This window comes from Oncorhynchus gorbuscha, linkage group LG12, assembly GCF_021184085.1.
Source record: "Oncorhynchus gorbuscha isolate QuinsamMale2020 ecotype Even-year linkage group LG12, OgorEven_v1.0, whole genome shotgun sequence".
Lineage (NCBI taxonomy): Eukaryota > Metazoa > Chordata > Actinopteri > Salmoniformes > Salmonidae > Oncorhynchus > Oncorhynchus gorbuscha.
Window position 1 is genome coordinate 56,042,306 of NC_060184.1, and position 25,963 is coordinate 56,068,268.

At 49.4% G+C, this 25,963-nt stretch overlaps 1 protein-coding gene across 2 annotated transcripts in view; it reads left to right on the top strand.

Annotated features, from left to right (window-relative positions):
- mpp7a (MAGUK p55 scaffold protein 7a) overlaps positions 1–25,963 on the top strand; it is a 288,163-nt gene that overhangs the window by 221,650 nt on the left and 40,550 nt on the right. For both annotated transcript variants that reach the window (XM_046292386.1, XM_046292387.1), the window contains one exon: positions 21,207–21,377. In XM_046292386.1, the coding sequence (XP_046148342.1) occupies positions 21,207–21,377 (171 nt within the window). The remainder of the gene's footprint in view (positions 1–21,206; positions 21,378–25,963) is intronic.

Sequence of the window (25,963 nt, forward strand, 5' to 3'; positions counted from 1 at the left end):
CTCTCTCGCTCTCTCTGAGGAACTCTCTCGCTCTCTCTCTCTCTGAGGAACTCTCTCGCTCTCTCTCTCTCGCTGAGGAGCTCTCTCTCTCTCTGAGGAACTCTCTCGCTCTCTCTCTCTCTCTCCCCCCTCTCTCTCTGAGGAACTCTCTCGCTCTCTCTCTCTCTGAGGAACTCTCTCGCTCTCTCTCTCTCTGAGGAACTCTCTCGCTCTCTCTGAGGAACTCTCTCGCTCTCTCTCTCTCTGAGGAACTCTCTCGCTCTCTCTCTCTCGCTGAGGAGCTCTCTCTCTCGCTGAGGAACTCTCTCGCTCTCTCTCTCGCAGAGGAACTCTCTTGCTCTCTCTCTCGCAGAGGAACTCTCTCTCGCAGAGGAACTCTCTCTCTCTCTCGCAGAGGAACTCTCTCGCTCTCTCTCTCGCAGAGGAACTCTCTCGCTCTCTCTCTCGCAGAGGAACTCTCTCGCTCTCTCTCTCGCAGAGGAACTCTCTCGCTCTCTCTCTCGCAGAGGAACTCTCTCGCTCTCTCTCTCGCAGAGGAACTCTCTCGAACTCTCTCGCTCTCTCTCGCAGAGGAACTCTCTCGCTCTCTCTCTCGCAGAGGAACTCTCTCGAACTCTCTCGCTCTCTCTCGCAGAGGAACTCTCTCGCTCTCTCTCTCGCAGAGGAACTCTCTCGCTCTCTCTCTCGCAGAGGAACTCTCTCGCTCTCTCTCTCGCAGAGGAACTCTCTCGCTCTCTCTCTCGCAGAGGAACTCTCTCGCTCTCTCTCTCGCAGAGGAACTCTCTCGCTCTCTCTCTCGCAGAGGAACTCTCTCGCTCTCTCTCTCGCAGAGGAACTCTCTCGCTCTCTCTCTCGCAGAGGAAGAGGAACTCTCTCGCTCTCTCTCTCGCAGAGGAACTCTCTCGCTCTCTCTCTCGCAGAGGAACTCTCTCGCTCTCTCTCTCGCAGAGGAACTCTCTCGCTCTCTCTCTCGCTGAGGAACTCTCTCGCTCTCTCTCGCTGAGGAACTCTCTCGCTCTCTCTCTCGCTGAGGAACTCTCTCGCTCTCTCTCGCTCTCTCTCGCTGAGGAACTCTCTCGCTCTCTCTCTCGCTGAGGAACTCTCTCGCTCTCTCTCTCGCTGAGGAACTCTCTCGCTCTCTCTCTCGCTGAGGAACTCTCTCGCTCTCTCTCTCGCTGAGGAACTCTCTCGCTCTCTCTCTCGCTGAGGAACTCTCTCGCTCTCTCTCTCGCTGAGGAACTCTCTCGCTCTCTCTCTCGCTGAGGAACTCTCTCGCTCTCTCTCTCGCTGAGGAACTCTCTCGCTCTCTCTCTCGCTGAGGAACTCTCTCGCTCTCTCTCTCGCTGAGGAACTCTCTCGCTCTCTCTCTCGCTGAGGAACTCTCTCGCTCTCTCTCTCGCTGAGGAACTCTCTCGCTCTCTCTCTCGCTGAGGAACTCTCTCGCTCTCTCTCTCGCTGAGGAACTCTCTCTCTCTCTCTCGCTGAGGAACTCTCTCTCTCTCGCTGAGGAACTCTCTCGCTCTCTCTCTCGCTGAGGAACTCTCTCGCTCTCTCTCTCGCTGAGGAACTCTCTCGCTCTCTCTCTCGCTGAGGAACTCTCTCGCTCTCTCTCTCGCTGAGGAACTCTCTCGCTCTCTCTCTCGCTGAGGAACTCTCTCGCTCTCTCTCTCGCTGAGGAACTCTCTCTCTCGCTCTCTCTCTCGCTGAGGAACTCTCTCTCTCGCTCTCTCTCTCGCTGAGGAACTCTCTCTCTCGCTCTCTCTCTCGCTGAGGAACTCTCTCTCTCGCTCTCTCTCTCGCTGAGGAACTCTCTCTCTCGCTCTCTCTCTCGCTGAGGAACTCTCTCTCTCGCTCTCTCTCTCGCTGAGGAACTCTCTCTCTCGCTCTCTCTCTCGCTGAGGAACTCTCTCTCTCGCTCTCTCTCTCGCTGAGGAACTCTCTCTCTCGCTCTCTCTCTCGCTGAGGAACTCTCTCTCTCGCTCTCTCTCTCGCTGAGGAACTCTCTCTCTCGCTGAGGAACTCTCTCTCTCGCTGCTGGAACTCTCTCTCGCGCTCTCTCTCGCTGAGGAACTCTCTCTCTCGCTCTCTCTCTCGCTGAGGAACTCTCTCTCTCGCTCTCTCTCTCGCTGAGGAACTCTCTCTCTCGCTCTCTCTCGCTGAGGAACTCTCTCTCTCGCTCTCTCTCTCGCTGAGGAACTCTCTCTCTCGCTCTCTCTCTCGCTGAGGAACTCTCTCTCTCGCTCTCTCTCTCGCTGAGGAACTCTCTCTCTCGCTCTCTCTCTCGCTGAGGAACTCTCTCTCTCGCTCTCTCTCGCTGAGGAACTCTCTCTCTCGCTCTCTCTCTCGCTGAGGAACTCTCTCTCTCGCTCTCTCTCTCGCTGAGGAACTCTCTCTCTCGCTCTCTCTCGCTGAGGAACTCTCTCTCTCGCTCTCTCTCTCGCTGAGGAACTCTCTCTCTCGCTCTCTCTCTCGCTGAGGAACTCTCTCTCTCGCTCTCTCTCTCGCTGAGGAACTCTCTCTCTCGCTCTCTCGCTCGCTGAGGAACTCTCTCTCTCGCTCTCTCGCTCGCTCTCTCTCTCGCTGAGGAACTCTCTCTCTCGCTCTCTCTCTCGCTGAGGAACTCTCTCGCTCGCTCTCTCTCTCGCTGAGGAACTCTCTCGCTCGCTCTCTCTCTCGCTGAGGAACTCTCTCTCTCGCTCTCTCTCTCGCTGAGGAACTCTCTCTCTCGCTCTCTCTCTCGCTGAGGAACTCTCTCTCTCGCTCTCTCTCTCTCTCGCTGAGGAACTCTCTCTCTCGCTGAGGAACTCTCTCGCTCTCTCTCTCGCTGAGGAACTCTCTCTCTCGCTCTCTCGCGAACTCTCTCTCTCTCTCTCGCTGAGGAACTCTCTCTCTCGCTCTCTCTCTCTCTCTCGCTGAGGAACTCTCTCTCTCGCTCTCTCTCTCTCTCGCTGAGGAACTCTCTCTCTCGCTCTCTCTCTCTCTCGCTGAGGAACTCTCTCTCTCGCTCGCTCTCTCTCTCGCTGAGGAACTCTCTCTCTCGCTCTCTCTCTCTCTCGCTGAGGAACTCTCTCGCTCTCTCTCTCGCTCTCTCTCTCTCTCGCTGAGGAACTCTCTCTCTCGCTCTCTCTCTCTCTCGCTGAGGAACTCTCTCGCTCGCTCTCTCTCTCTCTCGCTGAGGAACTCTCTCGCTCGCTCTCTCTCGCTAACCCTGCCTTTCAATTTCCTTTCTCTCCCCCTCCCCTTCACTCCAATGCTGCTACCCCCCCCCACACACACACACACCTCTCTCCCACCATCCACCTAGTGTATACACCAGGCTATGTGAGGCTGTGTTGAGGTCATGAGGCGGTCTAGACTCTGGACACTCCACAGCACACTAATCCATTTAGACCAGTTGATTTCACAGGAGATCCAGTGCACATTTAGTTTAGAAATAAAGACAGAGTTGTGTCTGCCAAGCTCAATCAGGGAATTATATAAGGATGACCTTTCAAACACTGGGCTATTTTCGACTTCATTGGGTGTGTTCCAAATGACACCCTATTCCTATATAGTGCACTACTTTTTACCGTGGCCCATAGGGGTCTAGTCAAAAGTAGTGCACTATATAGGGAACAGGGTGCCATTTGATGCCCATAAGAGCCCGTGTTGTCGCAGTGCCCTTATGAGGTCGGCGACCTCAACTTCTCCTCTTCCTCTCTGACGTGAACCACCTCCATTGCTGGTCCCAGTGCAGTTGAACTTGTTTTCTATGTCCCAGTACACTGAAGGACCGGTTTTCTGAAACAAAAGATGTTTTGAAGAGAAAAAAAGACTCCTAAAATAATAATATATTCTCGACAAGCGTCTCAACAGTCGTTGCACATTGCATTACATTTCAGGCTGTTGTATGACTTAAAGTTGGACAGGCCTAATAGCTAAGAAATCCTACAATACAGATGCTTTTTCAATGCCATTGAGGTTGAATTGGGAGCTTGAGTTGGGTAAAGAGGGGGCAGAGAAGTGGGTTGTCTTGTTCTTCTTTGGGCTGTTTGTAATGCCTCCATACCTCTTTTCGGTCAGTGATGGAACGTCTGAGTCCTCAATTTTCAAAGAATGGTCCTTGGGGCAAACTGTATTCCTGTGAGATGCCTCTATAGTATAGAGACTGTAGAATAGTGCTCTGGTCAAAAGAAGTACACTATATAGGGAATAGAGTGCCTTTTGAGACTTGTCACATGCTTCGTAAACAACAGGTGGAGACTAACAGTGAAATGCTTACTTCCGTGCCCTTTCCAACAATGCTGAGAGAAAGAAGAGAATAGTAATAACACTAGGAATAAATACACAATGAGTAAAGATAACTTAGCTATATACACGGATTACCAGTACTGAGTCCATGTGCAGGGGTACGAGGTAATTAGTGGCGTTCAGTGCCGTTTAAGATGGAGGATGATTTTTCTTATTTCTATTACAGCATATTGAATGACTGTCATTCATATTCTATTCACTCAGATCAATGTAACATCGATAGGTTTAGGCTACTACATGATACAAAATCTTTTCCTCTACCCATCAAGAGGTTTCTACAACCTAATCTATGAATTAAAGTTTACAGTGTAGATGCACAGGTCTTGTGACATTTGAGTAACAGACATTGACACGTCCAATGTCGCTTTGTACAATCTTGCCTGCATCTAGCTGATCTAGGGTGTAATCATTAGTCCAACAGTTACATAGAAGAGTTTCTATTGGACAAATTCAGGTACGTTTATCCCTGTTTCGTTCGGTTTGCTTCCGTTTAAGAAAGGTTTTTCAATAGAATCGGCAGAATGAATACACCCCTGATCAAACACAGTTCACTTTCATATCAGCCACATCCAACCAGCATAACTCCTTTGATCATTGTGTAATTACTTCTTACATCTACACGCTCTCCTCCTCTCACCTATTCCCTTCGCTCGTGGACTTCAGTGCACAACACAAACCTTCATATCATAACCGCTAACTGCTGCACACAGCCTACATTGTTGTCACCATAGTAACATCATTGTCAACAAAGCTACTAGAACTAAAGCTTTAGTAAACCCGCTACAATCATTCAGTACAGTCAGCAAGAAGTTTAGAAGGAAATAGGTTTATACAACCAAAAGCTTAACTTGACTTGGAAGAATTCCAATATTGGATAACCATAGCCATCTAGCTAACATAGCATCCCTCTCGGTTTGAGCCGCGTGTTTGAGTAGGCTAAACTAGCTAGCTGCTTTCACAAGCTAAGTGAAAAACAAATACAACAATATCTCTCTTGCTACTCTGTCATTGTTGAATAAATTGTTCAACTATTGTCTTTCTCTCTTTGAGTCAACTACTCACCACATGTTATGCACTGCAGTGCTAGCTCGCTATAGCTTCTACTTCCACTAGATTCATTCTCTGACCCTTTGATTGGGTGGACAACATGTGAGTTCATGCTGCAAGAGCTCTGATGGGTTGGAGGATGTCCTCTGGAAGTTATCATAATTACTGTGTAAGTCTATGGAAGGGAGTGGGAACCACCTCCTAGGTTTTGCATTGAAGTCAATGTACCCAGAGGAGGACGGAAACCGTGTGCAAGCCTTGCCACATCCGACAAGCGTCAGAGTAGAATTCAATCTTAGTCCTGTACTGACATTTTGACTGTTTGATTTCTCGTCGGAGGTCGTAGCGGGATTTCTTATCAGTGTCTGGATTAGTGTCCCGCTCCTTGAACTCAGTGCAGATGTTGCCTTTAATAAATCACTTTTGGTTGGGATATGTACATACAGTCACTGTGGGGACAATGTCATCAATGCCCTTATTAATGGCGTCCAAGATGGCGTAGCAGTGAAGACGTGTTTTGTTCGTGTCTCCTGTACTTTTGTATTTTTCGTATTTTTTGTATATAGATTTCAATTTATTTTCAATCTCTTTTCGATTTTTTTATTCGATTATACCTTCCGGTAACCTGCCTCACCCAATGTGATACGGTATCGCTATTATTTTTAATTATAGAACACATTCAAGAACCTCCAGAAGCTAACCAGCTAATTAGCTATTCAGTCATTGTTAGCCACTGCTAGCGGTTTTACCTTCTGCACAGATACCAGCCCTGTTCTTAGCCTGGATAATACTCGCCAGTCTGCTAGTATCGGACTGTCTCTCCACAACAACGCCGGATTCCTGCCATAATCCCTGGACCACTACTTCTTCACAGCTAGCTTGCAGCTTGCTAGCTCACCGTGGCACCCAGTACCAAAGCTATCCCTGAGGCCCACCTCCTGGCCTACTCAGCTGTTCACCCGAACCCCACTCGTACACGGCTAGAGCCCGATACTCCACCGGATCCTTGCTGTAAACTCTGGACCTTGGCACTGGATCACCGCTGCTACCGATTGGCTATAGTGGCTAACGCCACTGCCACGAAGCTAGCACCAGTTCGCTGTGAGCCAGGAGCATCTCCCAGCCAGCAAACTAAATTCTACAATACCTCTTTCGCCATCTTGCTTGGATTCTCTGTCGACACGGCGCCCCGCCACACCACCACATTTGGTCTGCCGACGAATACTCCTCCCGCTGTGCCTTCAACCGGCCTCCGTCGGAGGGCTACTAACTTTAAACGCCTTGTCACCTGCTAACGTAGTGGCGGGTTCCCTGTTCCATCTACTGCTGCCCCCTGGACACTATGATCACTTGGCTACATAGCTTATGCCTGCTGGACTGTTCATTAATCACGGTACTCCATTCTGTTTATCTATTTTTTTTTTATCTGTCGGCCCCAGCCGCGAACTCAGGCTCTGTGTGTAGTTAATCCGACCCTCTCTGCCTAGTTATCGCCATTTTACCTGCTGTTGTTGTGTTAGCTGATTAGCTGTTGTTGTCTCACCTGTTATTTTAGCTAGCTCTCCCAATCAAGACCTGCGATTACTTTATGCCTTGCTGTATGTCTCCCTCAAATGTCAATATGCCTTGTTTACTGTTCAGGTTAGTTAACATTGTTTTAGTTTACAATGGAGCCCCTAGTTCCACTCTTCATACCTCTGATACCTCCTTTGTCCCACCTAACACACATGCGGTGACCTCACCCATTACAACCAGCATGTCCAGAGATACAACCTCTCTTATCATCACCCAGTGCCTGGGCTTACCTCCGCTGTACCCGCACCCCACCATACCCCTGTCTGCGCATTATCCCGTGAATATATTCTACCATGCCCAGAAATCTGCTCCTTTTATTCTTTGTCCCCAATGCCGAGGCGACCAGTTTTGCTAGCCTTTAGCCGCACCCTCATACTACTCCTCCTCTGTTCCGCGGGTGATGTGGAGGTAAACCCAGGCCCTGCATGTCCCCAGGCACCCTCATTTGTTGACTTCTGTGATTGAAAAAGCCTTGGTTTCATGCATGTCAACATCAGAAGCCTTCTCCCTAAGTTTGTTTTACTCACTGCTTTAGCACATTCTGCCAACCCTGATGTCCTTGCCCCGTGTCTGAATCCTGGCTTAGGAAAGCCACCAAAAATTCTGAGATTTCCATACCCAACTATAACATTTTCCGTCAAGATAGAACTGCCAAAGGGGGAGGAGTTTAGCAGTCTACTGCAGAGATAGCCTGCAAAGTAATGTCATACTTTCCAGGTCCATACCCAAACAGTTCGAACTACTAATTTTAAAAATAACTCTCTCCAGAAATAAGTCTCTCACTGTTGCCGCATTTCTCAACGGCTGGCTATGCCTTCCTCCTGGCTACTCCAACCTCGGCCAACAGCTCCGTCCTCCCCCGCAGCTACTCGCCCAAGCCTCTCCAGGTTCTCCTTTACCCAAATCCAAATAGCAGATGTTCTGAAAGAGCTGCAAAACCTGGACCCGTACAAATCAGCTGGGCTTGACAATCTGGACCCTCTATTTCTGAAACTATCCGCCGCCATTGTCGCAACCCCTATTACCAGCCTGTTCAACCTCTCTTTCATATCGCCTGAGATCCCCAACGATTGGAAAGATGCCGCAGTCATCCCCCCCTTCAAAGGGGGAGACACTCTGGACCCAAACTGTTACAGACCTATATCCATCCTGCCTATCTAAGGTCTTCGAAAGCCAAGTCAACAAACAGATCACTGACCATCTCGAATCCCATCGTACCTTCTCCGCTGTGCAATCTGGTTTCCGAGCCGGTCAAGGGTGCACCTCAGCCACGCTCAAGGTACTAAACAATATCATAACCGCCAACGATAAAAGACAGTACTGTGCAGCCATTTTCATCGACCTGGCCAAGGCTTTCGACTCTGTCAATCACCATATTCTTATCGGCAGACTCAGTAGCCTCAGTTTTTCTAATGACTGCCTTGCCTGGTTCACCAACTACTTTGCAGACAGAGTTCAGTGTGTCAAATCGGAGGGCATGTTGTCCGGTCTTCTGGCAGTCTCTATGGGGGTGCCACAGGGTTCAATTCTCGGGCCGACTCTTTTCTCTGTATATATCAATGATGTTGCTCTTGCTGCGGGTAATTCCCTGATCCACCTCTACGCAGACGACGCCATTCTGTATACTTCTGGCCCTTCCTTGGACACTGTGCTATCTAACCTCCAAACGAGCTTCAATGCCATACAACACTCCTTCCGTGGCCTCCAACTGCTCTTAAATCGCTAGTAAAACCAAATGCATGCTTTTCAACCGTTCGCTGCCTGCACCCGCACGCCCGACTAGCATCACCACCCTGGATGGTTCCGACCTAGAATATGTGGGCATCTATAAGTACCTAGGTGTCTGGCTAGACTGTAAACTCTCCTTCCAGACTCATATCAAACATCTCCAATCTAAAATAAAATCTAGAGTCGGCTTTCTAATCCGCAACAAAGCCTCCTTCACTCACGCCCTGCCAAACTTACCCTGGTAAAACTGACTATCCTACCGATCCTCGACTTCGGCGATGTCATCTACAAAATAGCTTACAAGACTCTACTCAGCAAACTGGATGCAGTTTATCACAGTGCCATCCGTTTTGTTACTAAAGCACCTTAAACCACCCACCACTGCGACGTGTATGCTCTAGACGGCTGGCCCTTGCTACATATTCGTCGCCAGACCCACAGGCTCCAGGTCATCTAAAAGTCCATGCTAGGTAAAGCCCCGCCTTATCTCAGTTCACTGGTCACGATGGCAACACCCACCCGTAGCACGCGCTCCTTCAGGTGTATCTCACTGATCATCCCTAAAGCCAACACCTCATTTGGCCGCCTTTCCTTCCAGTTCTCTGCTGCCTGTGACTGGAACAAATTGCAAAAATTGCTGAAGTTGGAGACTTTTTATCTCCCTCGCCAACTTTAAACATATGCTATCTGAGCAGCTAACCGATCACTGCAGCTGTACATAGTCCATCGGTAAATAGCCCACCCAATTCACCTACATCATCCCCATACTGTTTTTATTTATTTACTTTTCTGCTCTTTTGCACACCAGTATCTCTACCTGCACATGACCATTTGATCATCTATCACTCCAGTGTTAATCTGCCAAATTGTAATTATTTGCCTACCTCCTCATGCCTTTTGCACACAATGAATATAGACTCTTTTTTTCTACTGTGTTATTGACTTGTTTATTGTTTACTCCATGTGTAACTCTGTGTTGTCTGTTTACACTGCTATGCTTTATCTTGGCCAGGTCGCAGTTGTAAATGAGAACTTGTTCTCAACTAGCCTACCTGGTTAAATAAAGGTGAAATAAAAAATTCATGAAGTAGGAGGAGGACCATGTCCTGAGATGCCTTCCCATAAGCCCCGTGCCACGCCCTAAGCACCTCTGAGACCACCGCTCCGTCTGGAGGAAGAAGAAGAGCGTTAAAGAAGAGTTAAAGAGATCATTAAGACCCGTGGCCGTTCTGGGCTCATTCCTTACCTTTCCTGGATGGAAGAAAGAAAATAGAGAAAAGACATGGGTTTTATCCCAAATTGCACCCTGTTCCGTATATAATGCCCTACTTTTGACCAGGGCCCATAAGGCTCTGGTCAAAAGTAGTACACTATATATGTTGGCACCCTATTCCCTATTTTGGGACGTAGCCCCGTGTCTTTCCTTAGATCCATCAACACGTTGTAGCTTAGTTCCCTGGGATTAGACACACAATACCTGGATGGAGACCTGGAAGCGTAGGCAGTAGGCACAGTCCCATTTCTGCTGCTGTCGTAATCTACCCTAATCCCAGAGATCCTGAGGCACAGAGAGAAGCCTCTCAGCAAACATCTGGATAGAGGGATGGGAGAGGGTGGGATAGAGGAGAGGAAAGGAAAGGACAAAATAGTACAGGGGAAAGCTGGGAAAGCTGTCAACCCCCAGAATCCAATTAAAACAGAGTTATGGAAAAATGGAGACTTGTGTAAACCCCCAAATAATTCTCAATTTCCAGAAAACAAGTTTATTTCATCTGTCTGCAGGTTCACTACTGGAGGGTGAGCCATAGCCAAAACATAAGACCAAATTGCGTTCCAAGTGGCACCTTATTCTCCATTTAGTGCACTGTTTGACCAGGGCCCACCTCTTAGCTGAGCAGGTTGAGGCCACACAGACAGACAGGTGTGATTGGCTGAGCAGGTAGAGGCCACGCAGACAGACAGGTGTGATTGGCTGAGTAGGTAGAGGCCACGCAGACAGAAAGGTGTGATTGGCTGAGCAGGTAGAGGCCACGCAGACAGACAGCTGTGATTGGTCTAGGCCAGTGGTTTCAGTCCTCCAGTACCCCCAACAGCACACATTTGTGTTGTAACCCCGGACAAACATACCGGATTTAATTCATCCAGGGCTGAATCAGGTGTTCAGGGATACAATAACATTGCATATGGTTGGGAGGACTGGAGTTAGGAAACAGTGCTCTAGACAGTGGTGACGTTACTTAATAATATCCAGTTTGGTTGTGATTCTGACCAGTAGGAGAAGAGAGTATATGTCCCAAATGGCACTCTATTCCCTATGTAGTGCACTACTTTTGACCCCAGCACTATAAAGGTAATAGAGTCCCAATCGGCCCTGGTCAAAAATAGTGCACCATATATAGTGATGGGGTGCCAGATGGGATGTGGACTTTGGCATCTCCCCTCGCACTGGGTTTGTTGTCTAGCATCCCTGTTGTCTGAGTGGGCTGGCTGATTGATGAGGAAAACAGGAAAGTGTTCTTGGCACTCCCAGCCCCCAACTCACTAGCTGTGCTAAGAGAGCCCAGACACATCCAGTACACACAGCACCAGAGACAGCCCAGACACGTCCAGTACACACAGCACCAGAGAGAGCCCAGACACGTCCAGTACACACAGCACCAGAGAGAGCCCAGACACGTCCAGTACACACAGCACCAGAGAGAGCCCAGACACGTCCAGTACACACAGCACCAGAGAGAGCCCAGACACGTCCAGTACACACAGCACCAGAGAGAGCCCAGACACGTCCAGTACACACAGCACCAGAGAGAGCCCAGACACGTCCAGTACACACAGCACCAGAGAGAGCCCAGACACCGTCCAGTACACACAGCACCAGAGAGCCCAGACACGTCCAGTACACACAGCACCAGAGAGAGCCCAGACACGTCCAGTACACACAGCACCAGAGAGAGCCCAGACACGTCCAGTACACACAGCACCAGAGAGAGCCCAGACACGTCCAGTACACACAGCACCAGAGAGAGCCCAGACACGTCCAGTACACACAGCACCAGAGAGAGCCCAGACACGTCCAGTACACACAGCACCAGAGAGAGCCCAGACACGTCCAGTACACACAGCACCAGAGAGAGCCCAGACACGTCCAGTACACACAGCACCAGAGAGAGCCCAGACACGTCCAGTACACACAGCACCAGAGAGAGCCCAGACACGTCCAGTACACACAGCACCAGAGAGAGCCCAGACACGTCCAGTACACACAGCACCAGAGACAGCCCAGACACGTCCAGTACACACAGCACCAGAGAGAGCCCAGACACGTCCAGTACACACAGCACCAGAGAGAGCCCAGACACGTCCGGTACACACAGCACCAGAGAGAGCCCAGACACGTCCAGTACACACAGCACCAGAGAGAGCCCAGACACGTCCGGTACACACAGCACCAGAGAGAGCCCAGACACGTCCAGTACACACAGCACCAGAGAGAGCCCAGACACGTCCAGTACACACAGCACCAGAGAGAGCCCAGACACGTCCAGTACACACAGCACCAGAGAGAGCCCAGACACGTCCAGTACACACAGCACCAGAGAGAGCCCAGGCACGTCCAGTACACACAGCACCAGAGAGAGCCCAGGCACGTCCAGTACACACAGCACCAGAGAGAGCCCAGGCACGTCCAGTACACACAGCACCAGAGAGAGCCCAGGCACGTCCAGTACACACAGCACCAGAGAGAGCCCAGACACGTCCAGTACACACAGCACCAGAGAGAGCCCAGACACGTCCAGTACACACAGCACCAGAGAGAGCCCAGACACGTCCAGTACACACAGCACCAGAGAGAGCCCAGACACGTCCAGTACACACAGCACCAGAGAGAGCCCAGACACGTCCAGTACACACAGCACCAGAGAGAGCCCAGACACGTCCAGTACACACAGCACCAGAGAGAGCCCAGGCACGTCCAGTACACACAGCACCAGAGAGAGCCCAGACACGTCCAGTACACACAGCACCAGAGAGAGCCCAGGCCGCTTTGCGTAAGTGCAGTGGAAGACGAGCACTAGATCGAGATGTGCGTTCATGTTTTTTTTCTCAAACCGATACATTTTTTCAAGCGACGACAAATTAGGCATGGTTTTCTGTTCAGACTAGACATTCCTGAGTCCTAAAGAGCTCTGGGATAAGACGGAGGGGAAAAACAAATAGCGCTCGACACAAACCCACGTCGCTCAGCCAAGGGACTTGAGCACTATTCCACTGCATAAGCCTGTAACACTTGGGTTGGAGTACCACTTTCCACATGCTGGAGCTAGCATACTGTAGTAAGCCCATGGAGAGTACACTAGCCCCAGAGTGTGTTTCTGCCCCCAACCCCCCCTAGATAACACTATAATGAGTTCACCACGGTGGACTCAAACGCTCTCAGTACATATTTCAAACATCACAGACAGCCTAAAAGGCTTTTTTAATCATCAAATAACGTTTAACTCTCTCCCTCCCTCTCTGCATACAGCCTGCTATCCTGGTTAGGCCAGAGTGAATACTGCTTAAAACAATGGCTACCTGCCTTTCCTTTCTCAACAGGAAACCCAGTGACCCATAAGGGAGGGCTTCAGCAACAGGGTATGAGGTTTGAAGGACAGCCGGTACAGTAGATACCACACACTGTAGGTCGGTATGAAACATTCTCCTCCAGTTAAATAGTCCTTGTTCCCCTCAGAGCAATGTTTTTTACCATTCACTTCAAACGCAGTGTTCAGTCTGGTTTAACCAGGATGCCTGCCTGTCCCCTCACAACAGGGAATGCCATTACCCATAAAGCTAGAGCACAGGAGGTTGGTGGCACATTAATTGGGGAGGGACGGGCTCGTGGTAATGGCTGGAGTGGAATGGGTTCCCATGGTTCCCGGGTGTTTGATACCATTCCATTAGCTCCTTTCCAGCCATTAATATGAGCCGTCCTCCCCTCAGCAGCCTCCCCTGAGCGAGAGGTCGGAGGTTTGAAGGACTAGCAGTGAGATACGGATACCACATGCCACATCGGGAGAACCCTCTCCACCTGTTAAAGATCCCTTGTTCCCCCCAGAGCTATATGCTTTTCCTCGTCAGTACAGTGACCATGTGGTCAGCCTGTGAGCCAGGTACTTCCGTGACGCGGCAGGTCTGATCCCTGGTCCGGAAGCCACGATTCCTATAATGCCTTTCACACATGGGTTTTCATGGAGGGACATTGAAGGCCACACGCCTGTCTATCTGTCCCCCCCCACCCCACCCCACCCCACACACACCACTGCGTAGCGGCACTAAGACACACCACACAGCGTGAGAGACCAGAGGCCTATTTGAACCCAGCTGTTGGTGGAAGAAGGGAGTGCAGGGAAAAGGTTTTACTTTGTACTTTTCCTGAGGCGTTGCTGCTACAATGTTGGCCCACATTGTTACTGTTTTTCCTCTTATTTTTAGTGTGCGTCATTCCTCGGGAACCATCCTACTTGGTTCTCTACAGTCCTTTGGTCCACCTCAACTCACAAAGGACGGACATAAATAACATGCTGTAGTGAACAGGCGGGCAGCTGAGCTCGTTATTTAACCAGGAAGAATTAGTCAGGGTATTTGTGGAGAACTTGGTAGAGTTGGTGTTTGTCCTTGTTGTACGGGCATTGTTCTGTGGTGGGAGGGAATATTGCAGAGTGTGTGGAAACTGGAGATCCTTCTTCACACACACACACTAGGACATGCAGTAGAGCCATCCTCCTCTACCCCTGCCTGCCTGTCGAGTGTGTCTCTGACACAGACTTGAACAGACGGGGAGTTGTAATGAGCACCATCACATAATGACTGAAAGGAGGTACTCTGTAATGCCTCCCACATTCTGTGGCCACTTCCAGCACTAAGTGTTGCAGTGATAAACCGCACTGTGTGTGTGTGTGTTTGTGTTTGTGTTTGTGTGTGTGTTTGTGTGTGGCAGCCATAAACCACACATATGGGGCTGGGGTGTAATGGTAATAGTCTCTTAATCTAGAGTTGCCATGGAGAGATAATTCACCAGTTGTCATCTCTGTTAGTCTTCATACTGAGGGCTTGTTCTGCAGGGGCCAGGATGGCACTGTGCATGCATCCTAAATGGCACCCTATTCCCTATGTAGTGCACTACCTTTGACCGGGGCCATAGGCCTCTGGTCCAAAGTAGTGCACTATTATAGGGAATAGTGTGCCATTTGGAATATGCACAGTGTCTATCAGCGCTTCTTCTACTGCAGTTGGAAACTCCAGGCTCAGATGGGAGACATCTTCTCTTTTTTTAAAGGGATTTGTCCACTTGATCTAAATAGTTAGGAAACCAGAGTGGAGATGGGTAGGTGGGAGAGACAGTGGGAAGGATGGATGCTGGGATTGAACACCGGTCTTCCAGTCGTATGTGATGAGACACACCATCATTACCATTTTTACGTACATTAAACTTCCCTTCTTTTTTTGTTTCAACAGTTCTGCACCGTTTCTTTTACAGACACCGCAGCAACGTTTCACAGGATGTTACATCAGCACAGTGAGCAGTTTAGAGTTCCCTGTTTGTGAAGGCCCCTGGGTGCTGAATGTCCTACACCACGGCTGTTAGATATTATCACGCTGGAAAACGGGCTTGCAGGAGCACACTGGCAACTTCCAGGCAGTTGTGTGTGTAGTGGCAGCGCGTGTCTTCTACTGTTTACTCTGTGGCTCGATATGCCCCTTCTTTTTCTGTTGGAGGTTCTCTTGGAATGGAAGGGTTTCAGTTCGTCTACACGTTATTGTGTGTCTTACAGTAGTAGGGGCGACTGGCAATTATCCAGTCACGGTCAAGTGCACGCCATTAAAACGTGCGTGTGTGTGTGTGTGTCCTGAGCAAGGAAAATGTCTCCATATCCGAGCTCTTTGTCACGGTAGGGGGATACAAGAGAGTACGATTACATCCAGGGTCAAGGGTTAGGAGCCAGCTGAACAATGAGTTAAAACCACAGTCTTTTTTAGCTCGACCCCATCATAATTAGGACCACTGTTGCCATGCATAGCTAACATTCCTGATTTACCAGCATGCCTTCTATTGGCCCTAGCTATTGGCAACCCGACTGTTAATCAGAACTGTACAGTAACACACAGACCGGCCACACACACAGACACACTTCCCTGCTCTAACAGTAACACACAGACCGGCCACACACACAAACACACTTCCCTGCTCTAACAGTAACACACACACACTTCCCTGCTCTAACAGTAACACAGACACACTTCCCTGCTCTAACAGTAACACACAGACCGGCCACACACACAAACACACTTCCCTGCTCTAACAGTAACACACAGACACACTTCCCTGCTCTAACAGTAACACAGACACACTTCCCTTCTCTAACAGTAACACACAGACACACTTCCCTGCTCTATCAGTAACACACAGACACACTTCCCTGCTCTAACAGTAACACACAGACACACTTCCCTGCTCTATCAGTAACACACAGACACACTTCCCTGCTCTATCAGTAACACACAGACACACTTCCCTGCTCTGTACAGTAACACACAGACACACTTCCCTGCTCTGTACAGTAACACACAGACACACTTCCCTGCTCTAACAGTAACACACAGACACACCTCCCTGCTCTAACAGTAACACACAGACACACTTCCCTGCTCTGTACAGTAACACACAGACACACTTCCCTGCTCTAACAGTAACACACAGACACACTTCCCTGCTCTAACAGTAACACACAGACACACTTCCCTGCTCTAACAGTAACACACAGACACACTTCCCTGCTCTGTACAGTAACACACAGACACACTTCCCTGCTCTAACAGTAACACACAGACACACTTCCCTGCTCTAACAGTAACACACAGACACACTTCCCTGCTCTAACAGTAACACACAGACACACTTCCCTGCTCTGTACAGTAACACACAGACACACTTCCCTGCTCTGTACAGTAACACACAGACACACTTCCCTGCTCTAACAGTAACACACAGACACACTTCCCTGCTCTGTACAGTAACACACAGACACACTTCCCTGCTCTAACAGTAACACACACACACTTCCCTGCTCTAACAGTAACACACACACACTTCCCTGCTCTAACAGTAACACACACACACTTCCCTGCTCTAACAGTAACACACAGACACACTTTCCTGCTCTAACAGTAACACACAGACACACTTCCCTGCTCTGTACAGTAACACACAGACACACTTCCCTGCTCTAACAGTAACACACAGACACACTTCCATGCTCTAACAGTAACACACAGACACACTTCCCTGCTCTGTACAGTAACACACAGACACACTTCCCTGCTCCAACAGTAACACAGACACACTTCCCTGCTCTGTACAGTAACACACAGACACACTTCCCTGCTCTAACAGTAACACACAGACACACTTCCCTGCTCTGTACAGTAACACACAGACACACTTCCCTGCTCTAACAGTAACACACAGACACACTTCCCTGCTCTAACAGTAACACACAGACACACTTCCCTGCTCTAACAGTAACACACAGACACACTTCCCTGCTCTGTACAGTAACACACAGACACACTTCCCTGCTCTAACAGTAACACACAGACACACTTCCCTGCTCTAACAGTAACACACAGACACACTTCCCTGCTCTATAACAGTAACACACAGACACACTTCCCTGCTCTGTACAGTAACACACAGACACACTTCCCTGCTCTAACAGTAACACACAGACACACTTCCCTGCTCTAACAGTAACACACAGACACACTTCCCTGCTCTGTACAGTAACACACAGACACACTTCCCTGCTCTAACAGTAACACACAGACACACTTCCCTGCTCTAACAGTAACACACAGACACACTTCCCTGCTCTGTACAGTAACACACAGACACACTTCCCTGCTCTAACAGTAACACACAGACACACTTCCCTGCTCTAACAGTAACACACAGACACACTTCCCTGCTCTGTACAGTAACACACAGACACACTTCCCTGCTCTAACAGTAACACACAGACACACTTCCCTGCTCTAACACTGTAACACACAGACACACTTCCCTGCTCTAACACTGTAACACACAGACACACTTCCCTGCTCTAACACTGTAACACACAGACACACTTCCCTGCTCTAACACTGTAACACAACCCCTCTGTACTGTAACGGTAACACAACCCCTCTGTACTGTAACACAACCCCTCTGTACTGTAACACAACCCTTCTGTACTGTAAGACAACCCCTCTGTACTGTAACACAATCCCTCTGTACTGTAACACAACCCCTCTGTACTGTAACACAACCCCTCTGTACTGTAACACAACCCCTCTGTACTGTAACACAACCTCTCTGTACTGTAACACAACCCCTCTGTACTGTAACACAACCCCTCTGTACTGTAACACAACCCCTCTGTACTGTAACACAATCCCTCTGTACTGTAACACAACCCCTCTGTACTGTAACACAACCCCTCTGTACTGTAACAGTAACACAATCCCTCTGTACTGTAACGGTAACACAATCCCTCTGTACTGTAACACAATCCCTCTGTACTGTAACACAACCCCTCTGTAATGTAACACAATCCCTCTGTACTGTAACACAATCCCTCTGTACTGTAACACAATCCCTCTGTACTGTAACACAATCCCTCTGTACTGTAACACAATCCCTCTGTACTGTAACACAACCCCTCTGTACTGTAACACAACCCCTCTGTACTGTAACACAACCCCTCTGTACTGTAACACAACCCCTCTGTACTGTAACGGTAACACAACCCCTCTGTACTGTAACACAACCCCTCTGTACTGTAACGGTAACACAACCCCTCTGTACTGTAACAGTAACACAACCCCTCTGTACTGTAACAGTAACACAGACATGACAACGCTACACTGGTCAGGGTGAAGACCAGGAAGGTTGAGTCATTCATTTATTTCATTCGGGTTAAATAGATTTCCAGCCCTCTCTGGGCTCGCCTAATTCTGTCTCCATGGAGATGACGATGCTCGCCCTGCGTGCGTTTTGTCTCGCTCATTTGATTGATTTGTCTTTATCCTCGGGTAGAGAAGTTGGGGGTTAGTTGTTTTCTGTTATTTGGATGGAGCTGTCTAGAAGGGTTGAAGTGATGTTGAAGGGCCCGGGATTACGGAGGGCCCTTCAACAACAGGAACAGAGCTGTGTATTGACTGGCTGCAGCTGGGCCTGGTAATGAAACGCCGTGCACCTGCCTCCCTGAAGGAAAACAAAGAGATTCCCTCTGACAGAGCCAATGAAATGCTGGCGGCTTCTGGGCTCCGAAAGGCCCCCTAATCGAATGGAACAACCCGTACTGCAGCATCACGCTAATCAGACCACAGTATTAGAGCGATCCAGAGGGGTGGCGGAACCTGCCCTGGAATGTCCAAGACCCTATATAGTGCACTACTTTAGACCAGGACCCAACAGGACAACCTTAGTTAATATTTTCCACCCTGCAATGGCTTAGTAACAGCACTGCTATGATGTTAACCATTGATAATGATGACACTGTGCATGGCTTGCTGTTACAGTAATGTTGCGAGCAGCAGCGTTTTCTATTCAGTGCGTCCTTTCCACTGTGGCGAGCAGGCGGCTCGTTCTTTCTGGCTGGTGTTCGGTCAGAGCAGTGGGGGTGTTGAATGAGAAGGAAACACCGCAGGAGAAGTGGCACAGACAACACAGTGCTCACCCGGAACGCGCTGTCCCGCCCGCAGTGGAACAGTCTGGCCTGAACGTTAGCTGTAACACAATATCCCAACGCTAGGGTTCACACATGCACTCAGACACACACACACATTCTCTCTCTCTCTCTCTCTCTCTCTCTCTCTCTCTCTCTCTCTCTCTCTCTCTCTCTCTCTCTCTCTCTCTCTCTCTCTCTCTCTCTCTCTCTCTCTCTCTCTCACACACACTCAGAAATATACACAAATACATTCTCACACACACACACACACAAACTCAGAAATATACACAAATACATTCTCTCTCACACACACACACACACACGCATTGTGACATGCCTTAATACCTGATCCATACACACATGGGTTATTGTGCTGAAGCCGTATGTTTGCCGTGTTTCTTACACAGCGTAGGTCTCCATCTCCTGTCCCTTATTAAGTGACTGTTTGGAAAAGAACAGACTCCCGAGACCGTAGCTATACTCTCTCTCTTTCTCGTGGCACATCTGCACAGCGCTCGCCTGCCTCTCGCCTCGCGGTTTCTCTATGTTGTGGAAAGTATAAAAGGATTGGATCAGGGCTTCTCTCTCTCTCTCTCCAGTGTAATCATTTTAATGCTGCCTTAATCTTGGCCATCTTGGATCATAATGCTGGGTTCATTCATCACTGTTTAAAAGAAACAGAGAGAGAGAGAGCCCTTCTGCCGTGTGCAGGAACGGGATATTAGCGAAGTGTCCACGGTCCTCGGTTTGCGGATTTTGGTTTAACTGTCTGTCATAAATATGAAACTGTGCTCTTCAAACTAGGGATGTGTTTCTCTCTGTTTGGTACTGCCTTAGTGCATTCAAACCAGACCATTTGTTTGGGTCAATTTATGACAGTTGTCATGTTTGATTGGTTTATCGTGCGCTGCATGTCCATGGAATGCAACCACCACACACACTTCCTTACACACGCACTCACACACACACACACCACTTACTGTACCAAAGTAGTCTGAGAAGAATGACAAACGCTTGACTGGTACTTGTGTCAACTGGACAAGCATGAAGCAACTACCAGTAAATTCACATAGCAGCAGTAAATTACATGAGAAAATGCCGGTCGCCTTCACTCATCCCACCCACCTGCCATTTTTGATTCTCTCTTTACCTCCTGTTCCCCTCTACAGGAGGTCAGAGGTCAATGTGCTTAAAACAGACCATTCAGGTTCAAAAGGCTCAGATGAATCACATCTATGGATGCATCCCAAATGGCAACCTATTCTCTATATAATGCCTATAGGGCTCTGGTCAAAAGTAGTGCACTACATTGGGAATAGGGTGCCATTTGAGACCCGTCCTGTAACATTAAGAGAGAAATTACATAAGAGGTAGCTAGATGACATAAACTGAGACTGGGAGGAGAATGACAACGTGGCAATAATGTTTTTATGGTCTCTAGAAGACAAAAGTGTTCAGACGACATTACATATGAACCTTACTCACCGACCAAACACTTTCCCTGGATCTAGGTGCATCTCAACTAGCGACCTATCACCTATATAGAGCAATAGCTTTGACAGGGCCCAGGGAAAAGCGTTCGCTACTCCTACCTACTGCACAGATATCACTCTCAATGTGTTTCATATGAAGGACTGCTCTACATAAAGCCAGACCTGATACATATTGAAACGCTCGTAAATGTGCATCGGCAGGCATTTTGTGCAGATGCAAATGTACTTGTATGTACTGTATACACTGTCAACTTTACCCCTTGCAGTGACTCAGCTTTCTCTCCCTCCTTTTCTCTCTCTCTTCTCGCTCTCTGATTTGTAGCTGGTTTTCGCCGGAGTTTCCGTCTCAGCAGGCGAGACAAGAAGACCAACAAGTCCATGTATGAGTGTAAGAAGAGTGAGCAGTACGACATGGCTGACGTGGCCACCTACGAGGAGGTGACTCCCCACCGCAGGCAGAGCGGGGCCAAGCACAGGCTGGTGGTCCTCGTCGGTGAGTAACACACACACACACGACATGGTAGAGCTGGACCAAGCTGCTGTCGGAGTGGGTGAGTAACTGACTACTGCCACCATGGGACACTGGGGATTGCTGAGCTGTTGGTCTTGGCCAGGCAGAAGCCATCGTTTAAGTCTAAAACTGGTTTCTCCATAGAGAGAGCGTGTGGCGCTAGAGTCAGAGTTCCAGGCCCGGAGGTGGCTCAGCCTTGCCCTCACACAGCCGTAACCCAGAAACATGCTCCCGGCCACACGCAAGCCCCCTTCACTTTTAAAGCCCTGGTGGAAAATGACAGCACAGGGCTGGCGGGCTGGGGATTCCTTCATATTTAGTGCTTTTCATTAACAGCACCGTGCTCAGCTCTAAATGTTCCTTTTTTTACTTGACAGAATTGTTAACACTTGCCTTTTAGGCTGGTATTACAAAGTCCTCCAGAAGGCTGATGAAGTGCCAAAATCTTGAAATGAAGTTAGCTTTGTTTTTATTCCTTCTTGTGTAGTTTAGAGAAAGCTTTGTGCCAACGAATGGTGGACCAATACCGTTAAGCCCAGGTGCACCAGAATTAAAACCTGGATATAAATACTGGAACTATTATTGCAAATGACACGAATAATGAATGTATTCCTCACAAGCTGCTTTTTCTTCTCAAGGTTATCAGTGCTACTGATCGGTGCAGCTGCATATGAATCATTCTTCATTCTGCCGATATCGCTGGCTTTCTATTTAATGCTCGTATTAAGAGAAGAGAAAGTGAGGCTTGTGTTGCAGTACGTCTGTTTTAGCATGATTGACCAGGCCTCGGTACGGTGAAACACAGTGGTATGGACTTCATCATAGCGTGTTGCTAATTAGCTAGCCCATTTTCTTGCCAGACAGACTGTCAGGCTGTGCAACCCAGCGGATGCCACGGCCTCTCTCTCTCTCTCTACAATGCACATAACCCCTCCTCTGTCACACTAATGTAAATATTTTCAATTCACTTCTGTAATTTGGACGACAACCTATGGACAATTTCACACCTAATGAAGAGAAAGGCCAAGGAAAGATCTGTTTTATGTTTCCTGTTTCTCTCTGGAGTCTCACTTTTTCTTATTATGAGGACTCTCCCTCTCCCTCCCACCATCTCTTTCTCTCCCTCTCCCTCCCACCATCTCTTTCTCTCTCTCTCCCTCCCACCATCTCTTTCTCTCTCTCTCCCTCCCACCATCTCTTTCTCTCTCTCTCCCTCCCACCATCTCTTTCTCTCTCTCTCCCTCCCACCATCTCTTTCTCTCTCTCTCCCTCCCACCATCTCTTTCTCTCTCTCTCCCTCCCACCATCTCTTTCTCTCTCTCTCCCTCCCACCATCTCTTTCTCTCTCTCTCCCTCCCACCATCTCTTTCTCTCTCTCTCCCTCCCACCATCTCTTTCTCTCTCTCTCCCTCCCACCATCTCTTTCTCTCTCTCTCCCTCCCACCATCTCTTTCTCTCTCTCTCCCTCCCACCATCTCTTTCTCTCTCTCTCCCTCCCACCATCTCTTTCTCTCTCTCTCCCTCCCACCATCTCTTTCTCTCTCTCTCCCTCCCACCATCTCTTTCTCTCTCTCTCCCTCCCACCATCTCTTTCTCTCTCTCTCCCTCCCACCATCTCTTTCTCTCTCTCTCCCTCCCACCATCTCTTTCTCTCTCTCTCCCTCCCACCATCTCTTTCTCTCTCTCTCCCTCCCACCATCTCTTTCTCTCTCTCTCCCTCCCACCATCTCTTTCTCTCTCTCTCCCTCCCACCATCTCTTTCTCTCTCTCTCCCTCCCACCATCTCTTTCTCTCTCTCTCCCTCCCACCATCTCTTTCTCTCTCTCTCCCTCCCACCATCTCTTTCTCTCTCTCTCCCTCCCACCATCTCTTTCTCTCTCTCTCCCTCCCACCATCTCTTTCTCTCTCTCTCCCTCCCACCATCTCTTTCTCTCTCTCTCCTCCCACCATCTCTTTCTCTCTCTCTCCCTCCCACCATCTCTTTCTCTCTCTCTCCCTCCCACCATCTCTTTCTCTCTCTCTCCCTCCCACCATCTCTTTCTCTCTCTCTCCCTCCCACCATCTCTTTCTCTCTCTCTCCCTCCCACCATCTCTTTCTCTCTCTCTCCCTCCCACCATCTCTTTCTCTCTCTCTCCCTCCCACCATCTCTTTCTCTCTCTCTCCCTCCCACCATCTCTTTCTCTCTCTCTCCCTCCCACCATCTCTTTCTCTCTCTCTCCCTCCCACCATCTCTTTCTCTCTCTCTCCCTCCCACCATCTCTTTCTCTCTCTCTCCCTCCCACCATCTCTTTCTCTCTCTCTCCCTCCCACCATCTCTTTCTCTCTCTCTCCCTCCCACCATCTCTTTCTCTCTCTCTCCCTCCCACCATCTCTTTCTCTCTCTCTCCCTCCCACCATCTCTTTCTCTCTCTCTCCCTCCCACCATCTCTTTCTCTCTCTCTCCCTCCCACCATCTCTTTCTCTCTCTCTCCCTCCCACCATCTCTTTCTCTCTCTCTCCCTCCCACCATCTCTTTCTCTCTCTCTCCCTCCCACCATCTCTTTCTCTCTCTCTCCCTCCCACCATCTCTTTCTCTCTCTCTCCCTCCCACCATCTCTTTCTCTCTCTCTCCCTCCCACCATCTCTTTCTCTCCTCTCTCTCTCCCTCCCACCATCTCCTCTCTCCCTCCCTCCAACCATCTCTTTCTCTCCCTCCCACCATCTCTCCTCTCTCCCTCCCACCATCTCCTCTCTCCCTCCAACCATCTCTTTCTCTCCCTCCCACCATCTCTCCTCTCTCCCTCCCACCATCTCCTCTCTCCCTCCCTCCAACCATCTCTTTCTCTCCCTCCCACCATCTCTCCTCTCTCCCTCCCTCCCACCATCTCTTTCTCTCCTCTCTCCCTCCCTCCCACCATCTCCTCTCTCCCTCCCTCCAACCATCTCTTTCTCTCCCTCCCACCATCTCTCCTCTCTCCCTCCCTCCCACCATCTCCTCTCTCCCTCCAACCATCTCTTTCTCTCCCTCCCACCATCTCTCCTCTCTCCCTCCCTCCCACCATCTCCTCTCTCCCTCCCTCCAACCATCTCTTTCTCTCCCTCCCTCCCACCATCTCCTCTCTCCCTCCCTCCAACCATCTCTTTCTCTCCCTCCCACCATCTCTCCTCTCTCCCTCCCTCCCACCATCTCCTCTCTCCCTCCAACCATCTCTTTCTCTCCCTCCCACCATCTCTCCTCTCTCCCTCCCTCCCACCATCTCCTCTCTCCCTCCCTCCAACCATCTCTTTCTCTCCCTCCCACCATCTCTCCTCTCTCCCTCCCTCCCACCATCTCTTTCTCTCCTCTCTCCCTCCCTCCCACCATCTCTTTCTCTCCTCTCTCCCTCCCTCCCACCATCTCTTTCTCTCCCTCCCACCATCTCTCCTCTCTCTCTCTCCCTCCCACCATCTCTTTCTCTCCTCTCTCTCTCCCTCCCACCATCTCTTTCTCTCCTCTCTCTCTCCCTCCCACCATCTCTCCTCTCTCCCTCCCACCATCTCTCCTCTCTCCCTCTGCCTCCCTGCGTCTCTTTCTCCGTTGTAAACGTCAGGCTAGTGGTCCAGGAGAATGTGAAGTGGGCGTGTAGATCCTCCAAAGAGAACCAGGCGTCCTGTGCTTTTCCTTGGCCCCCTTTCCTCACTCCTCTTTCCACTCCACTCACATACATTCACATACATTCACATACATTCACATACATTCACATACACTCACATACACTCACATACACTCACATACACCCACATACACCCACATACACTCACATACACATACACTCACACACATACACTCACACACACATACACTCACGTACACTCACGTACACCCACGTACACCCACATACACCCACGTACACCCACATACACCCACGTACACCCACCTACACTCAAATACATACACTCACATACACATACACTCACATACTCTCATAAACTTACATACACTCACATACATACACCCACTCACATACACACATACACTCACATACACCCACCTACACTCACATACACACACACACTCACATACACCCACATACCCACCTACACTCACATACACCCACATACACCCACATACACCCACATACACACACACACACACACACACACACACACACACACACGCACACACACACACGCACACGCACACACGCATACACGCACACACACACACGCATACACTCACCCACACACACTCACCCACACACACTCACCCACACACACTCACCCACACACACTCACCCACACACACTCACATACACTCACATACACTCACATACACTCACATACACACTCACATACACACTCACATACACACTCACATACACACTCACATACACACTCACATACATTCACATATACACACACATACACACACATACACCCATATACACTCACAGACACTCACATACACACACACACACACATATACACACACATATACTCACATATACTCACATACACTCATATACACTCACATACACACACACATACACACACACATACACTCACATACACACACACATACACTCGCATACACTCACATACACTCGCA